The sequence below is a fragment of the Rhamphochromis longiceps genome, linkage group LG23 (assembly GCF_057381845.1).
Source record: "Rhamphochromis longiceps isolate RC_006_pf linkage group LG23, R_longiceps_female_GT1.1, whole genome shotgun sequence".
NCBI classification, from domain to species: domain Eukaryota; kingdom Metazoa; phylum Chordata; class Actinopteri; order Cichliformes; family Cichlidae; genus Rhamphochromis; species Rhamphochromis longiceps.
Genome location: NC_140578.1, coordinates 14,922,426 through 14,935,501, shown reverse-complemented (window position 1 = coordinate 14,935,501; position 13,076 = coordinate 14,922,426). Strand labels below are relative to the sequence as shown.

Sequence of the window (13,076 nt, the reverse complement as noted above, 5' to 3'; positions counted from 1 at the left end):
TTCTAATTTGCTGTATTTAAAACTACAGCTTTATAGCACAGTAAAGGACTTAGTTACAGAGTCTGTGAAACGCATCACTTTATCTAGCTTTCGATCACCCATCACCTCCATGGTCAAGTGAGGACTAGCGCGGAGGAGGGAGAAATCCAGCTGTCTGTTCCCCTGCCTACAGCCTTGGCTACAGAAGGTCACGCCAGGTCTGGTTGAGATTAGGTGGCCCTACAGAAGCTCACTCTGTTACTGGAGGTTTCTGCTTATGATTAGATAAGATATCCTAAAGGACACCCAGACCCTCTACCCACTCTGGTCCTTGATTTTGTTTCCACCTGAGACGTGGGCACAGATTGGCCTGTTCAGATACAAGCAGCTCCTGACAGCCTTCAACAGGACCGTGTTGGAGGGCAAACAATGCGTCAGACTATGGTCTTATTGACACAATCTGCCCCTGATCTTTTGTGACCGGAGGTGGCAATAATCCAGTGAGAAAATGGAAGTGAAACAAGGGGATCTTAACATCCTAGTCTGCATTTGGGCAAGGATGTTCTTACTTAGAAGGCTGTTGGAGAAAAGACCTCATTGGTCTTCATTAATAATCCTTGACCACAGAGCGTCTAAACCCTTTACTTCTTTCAAAAAACAAGTAAAGTTGTAAAAAAGACAGTTTCTACTGCAAATTCTTGAGGTCACTTATAACTTATAAGTTGATATATAGTTTATATAATGACATATAAACTTCAAAAGAACTCTTTTGAGTTTTCAGCAGTAATACTGTTTGGCTTAAAAGGTGGAGCATGTAGGAAAATAGCTGTAGTCAGCTTGGCTTCCCAACAGTTACTGTGATTTCCAACACAAGACAACATCCTGGTTTTGTGGCAAAATAGAACTCCCACATGAAGCCTTCAGACCACTCTTGCAGCGTAATCAGTTTCTCCTCTGTGCATCTGCGGTTTTTGTCCAACATATTTTAGAAAATTATGGCTAAATACAGCAGCATTGTTTATTGACAGTACAGTAATTCAGATATGTTAACTGTCAGTGAAAAGACTGTAGTAGTCCTATTATAAGACTCTATTTTATGTTAAGATACTAAGGAAACTGGGACTGATGACTGAAAAGCAAGTAAGGCCTAATTTAAAGTTGGAGTTCAGTTTTAGTGTATGAATATATTTCTTGTCATTGAATTTGAAGGATTGCGCATTTATTTCACTCTAATTAATCGATCATTTCCTGAGTATGCTTTAGTGTGTTTCCTTTGCTTATTTTCTAAGCCTTCATGAAGGCGCCTGGTCAATGCATGGTACTGTAGACCTTCTCTGAGGTTTCCTCCACACCTCAGCGGATAGGGGACGAGGTTGTGACTGGGCTGCAGTACAGTCTGTATTTGGATGTTTTGAATGTGTCGTTGTGAAGCTTCAGCTTCTGGAGAACACAATGTGCCCCGGTGACTCCTAATAAGTGTCTGCTCAGCTAAGGCTTGACCAGGTAGTGGAATAAATCTGCTATTGCACATGGTGTGCATGGGCTAATATGGACAAGGGAGATTGCATGGTCAGTTTCAGACACTTTTATACACACATGTGTACAGTCGCGCAGACATGCTGCAGCTGCAGTGTGTGAGGCCTGCTTCACATCTCTTTCACGCCCATGTGTAAAAGTCATGGCTTGCAGTTTGTCTATGTTTTCAGTAAAGACATGAAAGCAATGAATTGTTTCCTGCCTGTACCAGTGAAACCATTCTTTATGGGTATTAACCAGTAGGTATGAACTGCTACTCATTGAAAGAAAAGGCACAGCTGGACCTGACTCACAATACACACTTTGGCTTCTGGCCAATCTCACACTAAAGCCGAGCTATTAAGTGCAACAGAACACCTCAGTAGTGACTGTGCAAAGTGCTTCGTCTGGATAACGTGACATTTGCAGGGATTGCTTTGACTGTACAATAACAACCAGAGGTTGACAGTATGCTAATCACTCATTTAGGAAGACTGAAGCTAGAAATGCATACAATGATCTGATTTTGAATGATCTGCGAACTTTGCGTTCAAAGTGATAAAAGTATACCTATCTGTGCTCCAAGTTTCAGTTTGAATTATCATTTTTGATTACTGACACATCCAAAAGAAGAACAGACTCTCACTGGCATTTATTAAAAGCACTCTTGATTTATATTACAAGTGACAAAAGCTGTTTTTATATCAACATAAAATCCTCTGGTTTGAAGGAGACTCTTCAATCATTAGACTGCCATAGCATATACAACCAAGTCAAGGCAGTTTTTTGTACCAGCCAAAAATGACAAATCTTGCACAAACATGCCAAGAATGTGCAACTCTGTTGTTGACTGGAAGACATCCAAGAAGAGTTGGTAAATTAGTGAGCCTGTCGTCTGGTCAGTCTGTAACTTTGGTACAGATTAAAAGTTCACGTTTGTGACGGCTTTCATATCTCTCAGCGCCCTGCCACCATGATGTAGAAATTTGTAGGTTTTGATAAAATGTCAGAACTTTTGTGCTTTGAGTGGCCAAGAGATTTTCTCTGCACATTCTTGGTCATATCAGGATACACTATTACTAATTTACGAACCTATTATTTTCATCTAGGAAACACTCTACCCATTATGCTATCGACTCATAAGTGTGTTTCTGCTTACGTTTGCAGATTAGCAGTAACCATGTTAGCATGGTTACTGTGATCATGTTTGCAGCTGGGTAGAAATTTGCTTCCAGGAGATTTAGTTTTTTGTTCATTATTATTTAAACAATTTAAAATTACAGAGTAATCAGTGGTTCATCGCTCCAGTTTGGTAAAGAGTCATTTATTTATATTTCAGCAACTTGAACCATTTGCCAATAATTTCTTTTTAAATGTTACCCCACACAATGGGTGCTGAGCAGTGCCAGGCCACATTGGGTAAAATATGTGCGATGGTTTAACTGAGCTACTCTGCAATTTCAAAGTAACATTTTTGATCTGGATTTGAAATCTAAGCCACCCCCCCAAACTCTGTTTTTTTTAATTCAGTGTTTGTCTTTAACAGTAGGCTTTGTTTCATAGACTCTTAACTATCCTCTTTCAAAATATGACCACTTATGATACTGGCTTGACTGGAATTCTTTTTTTTTTTTTTTTTTTAATTTTTTTTTACTTGTAACGTGTTATTCACATTTGTCTGAAATAGAGATAGATGATTTCTTCAGCTTCAGTGGCCCTGCTCAAAGTAACAGAAAACCCTTTCCTCTCTTTTACCCATGTGGGCCTCCGAGGACAGAGAGACAGGCCAAATTGGAAAGTCAGTATTCTTGGATAGGTCAAAAGTGACTTTTGGCTGGGCTTCAATTGCTAGTAAAGCTGCAATGCCAGGTTGAGCTTGTGTGTTTCAGAAGGAAATGATTTCCTCAAATAATGTCAGAATGATTTTCACATTTTCACAAAATTGAATTACATTTTATAAAAACAGCCCAATCTTGCAGAGTAAGACAAGAGTTAGTGAGAGCGACCTGTGGACTGCTGCTCATATTTCCTCCGAGCTTGAAAGCCCTTTGGGTTTTTGAGGCAAAATAGCTTTTCGTGGCTTGACTATTAACCTGGAGGTGTTGGTGTTTTGCCACCTAAGCTCTAAAAAAAAAAAGAGTGACCTCATCTCAAAGTGTTCTTTTCTTCTCTATTTGCTCTGGTTTTAAGATGTAGGTATCAAGTTTAAACAATCTTCCACATGTTTTTTCTGTCACGTGTAGAGGTAGCCTTTTGTACTCTGCCTAACAAGCCACTGCTGCATGCGCATGAATGCACACGAGCCCAACATTACTGTAAACACTTTGTTCCCAAGTGGAGCCAAAATAAGCAATTCCAAAAAAAGGAGTCTTGTCAGGGCATAAGGTTGGGTGATAGGGTAGAAAATAAATAAAAGGGGTCAGTGATATCTCAAATCACCCATCTTTTTCTAATCAGTTTACCCTAGGCAAACATCAAACACAGCCACTGGCTCTGAATCAGGGAGAGGTAGAGCAGATGATTGCTTTATCAGCTGGAATTTGCTGATATCTTAGACTGTGAGTGACTAGCTGGAAGAACTTACCAGGCAGAAACGTAACAGTGTCAGATATGACTTTAGCTAGCACACAAGACAAACCGAACACATACAGTAAACCTGTTTAGGTCTTTCTTTTTTTTAATTGAAGCTTACTTTGGAACTTAGTAATAACCTTTATTTTTAAAAAAGTAGCGGCACTTATACATGTTAAAGTACAACAACATTTTTGGAAATGGACTGGTTCTTCTATAGCGCTTTTCTACTCCACTTGAGCATTTAAAGTGCTTTAAACAGGATGCCTCATTCAACAAAAACTGTATTTTCTCTAATGGCCACTTAAGGCTGGGTCCACAAACAGCAATTTTGAAATTTGGGGGCGGGGTTTACAGATACATGACCTTATAGGTACCTGTGGCCAGGAGCTGTCTGCTAGGCTTCACCTCAGCTAATTCGAGTCACTGAACCATGTTTGTGGGGTTGGTGCCTTTTATACCATTTTTATTGGCATTCTCTGACAAATAATAGGGCTCGAGCTCGCTTTTCTAGAAGACACACTGGTAACTGTGGTGTTGGCCTATATAGACTATGCATGTTAATGCCATTCTTTGTTGATCCCATTATTTATTACTGATTGTACACAGATTTGTAGTTTAACGCTACTGTACATAGTAACTTTTATGTCTGAATGAAGTGTAGAAACAGAGTAGAAAAAACGCGGGACTCAGGTGTACAAATGCTCCATTGCACGAGTCATACGTTACTATTTTTAACTGTCAGAAAAGTAGGCCAGTAATGATAAAATTCATTGACCAGTCTCAACTGGAATCAGTTGCAGATTCCCTTACAAGTGCTTTTGCTTTTTAGCAGTTGGGAGGATCCTGTTAACAAAAGCAATTAACATTTCTTTTTTTTGGTAAATGGAAATTGCCCAAAAAGGAACATAGTCCAAACAAAACACAGGACGCGATATACAGCTAAATATGCTTTTGATTTCACTGCATCTCTAATCTAGTGTTTTTTTTCTTCCTGACCCTGTGCTCCCCTCTCCCCACCTTCAGTGCTGTGTTATTTACTTCAACATGTCCTGCTTTTGTGTCATATCACTAAAAGATTGCTATCCAGGCGTCCTGTCTCACTTCAGCGTCTTTTCAGGGTTTTTTTTTTCCCTCTTTGGAGCTTTGCATTTAGCTGAGTACAGACTGATTATCATCACATTTAGGAGGAAGGCTCCAGGTAGCATCACCATCTCTCTCAAATATGTGGGTGGCGCTGATAAGAGCGGTCAACAGGTTTTGGTCCGCTTCTCCTTTATCTCTGAGCTTCTTTGCCTGAGCTTCCCTTCTTTCTGTACACCCTCAGTGATCCGGAAAGAACCAAGATCCAGACTGACAAGACACACGCACATACGCACACATCAGATAACACAGTATGATTGGTTCCAGGCAGTTCTCGGAGTTTGTTGTCTATGTTTTCAACTATAAAAATGTTGTGGTATGGGGTTTAGCCACAGTTTGTGTATGTCGTTGTTGTTGTTTTTTTTGTATATACTCTTGGATTTTAGTGATGATGGTTCATGTCATGTGATACATGCTGTGCTTTCTTTCTGTTTTTCTGAAGCTGATTATTATTTCCTGGGTGGGAGAGTGTGTTCCCAGATTAGTCTTACTTTTCAGATAATTAAAGGATGTTTTGGGTTTTTTTCAGAATCACTAGGGTTCATCAGGCATTTAATTAGCTCTGTCAATAAAGGAAACTCCCTTTTCCTGCAAGGACACTGAGCCGCAGTGATAGTGTGCTCTAACTGCAGGGTGCAGGTTTACACGGCTATGCAAAATATTTGATGGTGAAAGTATTTCATTACAATGTTGATGCACAGCCTTTATAAAGCACTCTTGAAACATTGTGTAATTAAGTTGGCTTGAAAGGTCCTGGAATTGCAAATGCATGCTCAAAGCAGGACAAACAAATCACCCTTTACCGTTTCAGTGTCACAGGCATCAGTAGGATCTAAATCTAACCATGTGGCTTTGCTATACAACAAAAGCTTGTCTGTGATTTGTGTTTTGTTTTTTTTCGGTTTTGTTGTAGTTGGCGCTGTGTTTGTTGTTGGAGCTGATTTAGAGCTTAAAGTTGATGCTGTGTTGTTTTTTTCCTCACATTTCCATTGTTTACACATGCTACCACCACTAATGGTATGCTGCGTGACGGCTTATCCTGCTACAGCTGTCGTCCCTTGTGTGGAGTTTAATTTCAGTAACGTGATAGTCCGAGACAAGCCTCCATCCGTGGCTGCTGGCAAATGCCCCCCTTAACTGTAATGGACCCTGCACCCCTAAATCCTTGTGCCAGGCTCCTGATAATCAATCAGCCGTGCCGTGGCCTCCTGTCCCGAGCACACCCTGCAGGGTTCTCCGAAGGTAGCTGCCTCCATCAAGGACAACTCAGCGCAACCTGATCCTTACAAGCACCACAAGAGGTACTTTGATGCCTGGTGCTTTTGCACCTCTTCTTTCCACACCCTGGCTGCTTGACAAGGTCTGTTGCTATGCCCACTAGCCTCACCAGACCTCACGAACACAACTCTGTGGGCAGAGATGCACACCAGCTGCTGCTGAGTCCTCATCATTGCTTACATTGTGCAACCCAGAAAGGGTTTAGATTTTTATTAATGCTGTTTTCTCATTAAACTTGGAAAAAAAAAAGATAATAATCACCACAGTTTTCACCCTTTCCGACCCCTTAGCGCCTCTTGGCATTTCCTCTTCTTGGAGCTCTGTTTATGCCTGCGTTTGCAGGTGACTCACGTCTTCTGGAAAAGTTTCTGTCTGGGTTTAAAATTCCTCATCTTTTACAACTCTCCCCGACTCTCGTTTTCTTTCTACCTCCTTCTTCCATCTATTGAAGCCAGTCTCTTAGAGCCAAGCCAGGTATGATTATATCTTGGTTGTTGTTATCCTCAAAGGAGCAATACAGTCGCTTTTTCCAGTGTCTGGATTAAGTGTGGGGGGGAGCAAATATGAAAAAAAGGGGAAAAATAGTGAGACAGAGAGAGCGATGAATCTCTGATCTGTTTGTTTGGATCACCATCCAGATTGCCTCATAGATAAGTGTTTAGTAATTTCTTCCATTTCCTTGTCTCATAGGGACGTTTTAACGATTTTTGCAACACTTTCATGGACCACATAACTGAACATTCTGGTTTGCATTACTCTCCTTGAGGGCTTACATCTGTTGAGGAATGATAATTGGACTTTGATGCTGACTCTGTTTGTTCTGCTAGTATCTCTTGTTAAATGACTTCATGAATCATCACAGTGACACATCGTTGTACTTCAGAAAATGACAGTCAGACTTTCCTTCTGTGCTGAGGTATATGTTAGTCTAGAATGCTGCATGGCTTCAAAAATACATCAGATTACAATGAATTCTTGTTTTAGTGACAAATGGATCAAATGGAAACAGAAAAAAGAGAAATGCCAAAAAAAAAAAAAAGCCTGTTCATTAACTGCATACTTCTCGATAAAGAAGATATCATTTGGCACAGTTATTATAGTCTACATGATAATGAAACAAAAGTCAACCTTTGGTATAAGTGGCAGCTTTGTCCAACATGAGGAAGCACATTGAAAAACAAATCTTTACTCGTTGAAATAAATTGTAAATCTTTGTATGTTTTTGGCACCTTGGGGGACTCTTCCTCGAAGTTGGCTTTGAGGATGTGCTTCGAGTGCGATCACAGTCTTGTTTGTGTGTGAAAGTATTCCGATAAAATGGTGCGGTTGCTTCTTGTTTATGCTTTCCCAAGATTCCTGTAATGTTTCCTCGGCAAACACTTCCAGTTTCACTGTAAAAAAATTACCAAATCAAGCTTTTAATTTAATAATACAGAAGTTTTGCATATATTAAGACATTCAAAAGTGAAAAGTGTTTTCATATATTGCACAGTTGCTGTAGCTTGTTTTTCAAGCTCCAATGACTGTATTTAAATGTAGTTGTATGTAAGTTCCTTGGAAACCATCCCTTTAGTGCTTGAAATCTGTAAGCTTAGTCTGAATATTATTGAATACAACGTGATGTTCTTTTTGTGAATCAGTGGCCACTTAGGGAGTCAGAGAGGAGGATAATGCTGTAGGGGTGGGCCAAGAAAACAACCTGCTCAATGCTTCATATCACAACCTACTCGACCACCCCAAATTTATGACAGCATACAGCATAGTCAACAGTTACTGCTGATAAATTACTTTACCTACCATTGATGTTCTGCTCTATTTATGATAGAGCAGGTCTGAAAATGTGATAGCAGAAATTTATTTGTTTTTTTTACTTTGCTTCTTCTTGCTGGTTAGGTGAAGGCACACAATGCTACTTGGTCGCTAAAACCGTGCTAAAACCAGCTTGGTTGAGGCTGCATGTTGAAAAATTAGGCTTAAATGTGGCACGGAGGCGCTTTTACCAGTACTGAGCTTTGAAACGACAAGCTGGAAGGGAAGATGTGTCGCAGATGTGCCATAAAGGCCAGCAGTTTTGACAAAACTCCAGTGTTTGACACCCCGGGAATAAGCATGGACCGTAAAATATCAACTTGGCAAGAGCAAATGTAAAACAATATTAAAGGGATAAAGGATATTGTACTCTGTTCAGTATTTAGTCTGGTTCAGAACCTATAACAAACTGTTTACTTTTTCCATTAATAAATCCATCTAAATGAGTACTGCAGTGTTTGCAAATACGTTTTGTAGTGACTGAAAACATATGAGTGTAGCAGAAAATGTTAACGGTTTCAATTATAGCGTGTAGATCTCTGTCTCGATAATACGCACTCCATAACCACATCTGAGCAACTTAATGCTCAGCCTGTTTTTCACTAATTCAAGCACTGCTAATAATAAACTGTCAACTTGCTTTTTAATCACCATCACTCTGTTTTCAGCTCATTTGTTCTGTTATTGAAGTACAAAAGCTATATTTTGAGTTCCAAAGCAAAAGCTGATCTTGTGCTGAGCTGTGAATAATTAACTTACTGTGGTGTTGTTTAGATCCTAAAATATGAGTCCTTGTGGGTTCAGTTAGTGATTTACAGCTTTTTACTGCTGACACACAGAATGGAGCTGATTTGATTAGTCTGTGAATACAGAGAGGAGGAAGTTTAAAGATGAGTGTCAGACAGACCTCTGAACCCCCCGAGAGTGTCAGTTTTCATCAGTGACAACAATAGAGAATTTTAACAGTTTGTTAGTAAGTTGGTGTTTTTCAGTTTGAGTACAATTTAAAGAAAATGATGGAAAGCCAGACCCTTGCCTGAGATGATTTTGGGTTAAGTCTCGCACTTTGAACCACCTGACTCACTTTGGCGTAAGTGAAGGCTAACACTAGAAACGAGAAACATCAGTTAAGGTCCCAAAACACACACGTTTGTTTTCGCCATCTCACTAACAGACTGTGAAAATCTATTTTAATGGGAGTCTGAAAAAAAGGCATAATTGCAAGCTGTAGAGATGGTTACAGGGACCCGCCACTTACTATTTTTTTCCCCGTGAACAAAGACTCCACTGTGTGAAAGTTAAGAGCCCTCTGAGGATACATATCAGAGCTAAGCAAGTGCCTTTTAGGGAGAACACAGCACGCCGTCTTTGTAAGTTTATCAGCAAAGTGAGTACATAAACAACCACAAAGCTAGATAACGTAGAACAATTTACATCATAACAGAGCTGGATTTTCACCAGACTAGTAGCAGTTGCCTGATATTAATGCTTATACAAAACGGAACATGAGAATATCAAAGCTTTGACATTTGCCCAGTTCAGCTGTGTGAAATCAGATCATGTTATGTACTCTGACTGATCTCGTAGGATTTGTGTTTTTTACTCTTCTCACTTCCTCAATATACTTGTGGTAACAGGGCACTAATTTCTCTCTTTCTTTTTCCCCTTTTCCCCTCCCTTTTTTTTTTGCTCTTGCCAGGTTGACTTACATCTGAAGCCCATCCAGTCAATGCTGCACCACCAGAAGCCCCTGGTCTTCGTGCTCAGCTCCCCCCAACCATTGATCTGGAATGTCAAAACAGAGAACCTGGCTCTGCGCATCCAACATACCTTTTATGTGAGTCCAGAACACAAAAAATCCTTTAAGTCCTGCTTCCTAAAACTGTGTATTCATTTCCTCACAGGCTAAACCGCATTACCGTTTCAGTAGCCTTTTCTATGAGTAACATATTTGAAGCGATGTAAATTTGCGGAGGAGGCCGTTCTGCACTTCAAAGGGAGGTTTCCAATGTTTTGGGGGCACATCTGGTCAACGCGCATGTGCAGTCATAGCTTGTGTAGAGCCGTGCATAATGTTTCATCTGGTGCAGTGGATTCTTTAGTCGTAATATAATTTTGGAAGTATTTAGCGGAAGTTTGACTCACATTATCTTATACAGGATGCAGCTGTAAGAGGTTGTTTTTACGCTCATAAATGGGCCAAAATGTATTTATCTAACACAATCTGCTTCGTCAGCTTTATTCATGCTCGACATCCACCGAGTCGTGTCCCCCACCCTTCTTTACACAGTCCTGTTGATAGCTTGGCTGCTGTTCATATGACACTGGGTGTATCCATGTATCACAAAAAACCCCTCAGCGGTGAAGGTGTGGTACCAAAAACTGTAGCACTAAAGCTTCACCAACTTTATCCTTTCGTCTACTGATTTTGTTGAAATTGTCGTACAAGTTGGTTTGCAAGCAAGTATATAATATTGATAAATCCTGTGTTTTTCTTTCTACAAATGTAACTTTTATTTGTTACAAGATCTCTTCCTCTTGCTTTGCAGACTGAAGTTTTTCTTAGGACTCGGGTGGAAGAGGCAAAGATTTAGTGAAGGGTATCTTAGTGAAGTTGGAGCCAGGTCCCCTGGGGAGTCAGCCATATTTAGTGAAGGTACCAGGGGGCCTCTCTGGGAAACTTAATAAAAATGTAAAAATGCACTGCTTCAGTGCTCTTGTTCAAAGCCCGTGTATCACATGAGAAAATCAGTGCGAAATGAAACCCAGAAGCCTCCGCTGTAGCTGTGGTCTCTGTTGTAGCTGTGGCTTCACTGTGCTATATAACTATGAAAACTTCGCTTTGCATTCATGTGAGCTGAAGGCTTTTCTGTATTGCTGGCTTCCCAGAAGTATTCATTTTTCAATTTCTATGTTAACACCAAAGCATTGTGCAAGAATGCAGCATCAGGTACGCAAATTATTTCCATATGTGGTTGAGAGTTTTCAAGCTTACTTCTTAAGCTCAAAACATCTTCCCATAAAGCCAATGTGATATGGAGGAGAATACGGACAAATGGCAAAAGCCTTGTGTTACGCACAGGCGCATAACACAAGGACAGCAAGAGGATCCAGTGACTTTGGGAGCTTTTTGCTGGCAGCGCTTCAGTCTACTGGCCCTGTTACAGGAAAGGGTCACTACAAGTCAATAAAGTGGGTCATCACTTTTATCCAGTGCAGACTTGTATCCTGATAGATGTTGTATCTTCCAGAATCATAATCCCCCAGTCAATGAATAGTTTGCCAAAAGTTTGAGAATGATGTTAATCTTGCTTTTATCATTTCTCAAACTGGTGGAAAACCTATGTGAAATGTTTGAGTCTGACATGTTAAACACTCTCCACTGCTATCATAAAAACACTGGTAATAACCTTAGGAACCAGTTGCTAAATGCTAAATGCATTTCAGCTTTTATAGACTCCACTTGGTGTATACAAAAGTTGTCCAACATAACCCACTGTAAAACACACAAGCAAATGCACGATGCTTAACATATCCAGCAACAACAACAAAAGCAAAAAACCCAAAATATTAACCGTAATCAAATATTACTCCCAAACAAAAAAGTGATTAGCCAGCCAAAATCAACAGAAAGCATCAAATTCACTGAGACGAGCCTTGGAATGGTCGCAAAATCTAACCTAACATCAGAATTAAACGGACGAAGAAGAAAGAGGAGGAACAAGCTTCCTGTTCTCTTTTATTGGCTTCCAGCTCATTAGACCAGACCAGAGACATCTAAATAAAGAGTGAACAAATTATGAGGGATGGATTATAGAGTCTGATTTACAGATAACCAGAGGGCCAAGGGCACATAACACCAAACACCTCGCTAAAGCTGTCTTCACTCATGAACATTGGGCAGTATCTGGAGAATTAGCTTGTCCTCAAGTACCCTGTCTCACATGTAGCACACAGCAGAGCATAGTCTGCTTCATATGTGTTCTTACTACTGAAAACTGGTTTAGAGACAATGCCACTTGTGTATTATGTTACAACTTTCAACAGAGAGGTTATCCCGTAAAGGCTCAGTCATGTCTTGAAACAAACTTCTTTTCCTTTAATTTGTCACCTCTCCATATCTAATTTTAAGAACTACGTACTCCAATAAAATGTTCTGTCTGTCCCAGCCTGGTTGACATTTAGAACAGTAATTCACTGAGTATTAATAGGCCTCTGCTAGATCTTATGAAACCTTATAGGCTTGTGTGACAGGGACTTTCATCACAGAGTCATATTAGGTCTCATCACCTCTGCATCAAGAGTGATTCCTGTACAATAAAGTGTTTACATAGTTAGCTGACAAGGTTTTGTTTTTACTCATCGTGTATCCTAGAAAGGTTTCTTCTATTCTTAGAGAAATTTAGAAAATCTGTTATTTTTTTTAAAATAAAGCATTAACAGACATGTTTGAAGTTCCTAAAATTCACTAACCAATATGGGATCTGTTTGTCCTTGAGTGGGATCATAGTTTTCAGAGAAATTTACTACATTAGGATATTAGGCCTGAGTGCTAAACAGCCCTTTTAATTATCATTTCCTGTACAAATGGAAATGTTCTCATGTCAGAAAGAAACGGATGCATTTCATACAGATGGATGAGCATCTGGCCAGCTTGTGTTTTCTTAAGCTCTGATAATGTGTGGCCAGTGAGATGAGTGTTTCTGCAAAGACCAGCAGGTCAGCATCACACTAAATATCTTCCCTTGTCAGTGGTGGCGAACAGACAGCAGCTGAAAACC

General features: G+C 40.0%; 1 protein-coding gene across 3 annotated transcripts in view; it reads left to right on the top strand.

Moving 5' to 3' along the window:
• tgfbr3 (transforming growth factor, beta receptor III) overlaps nt 1–13,076 on the top strand; it is a 69,607-nt gene that overhangs the window by 29,275 nt on the left and 27,256 nt on the right. For all 3 annotated transcript variants that reach the window (XM_085397307.1, XM_085397306.1, XM_085397305.1), the window contains exon 4: nt 9,995–10,132. In XM_085397307.1, the coding sequence (XP_085253433.1) occupies nt 9,995–10,132 (138 nt within the window). The remainder of the gene's footprint in view (nt 1–9,994; nt 10,133–13,076) is intronic.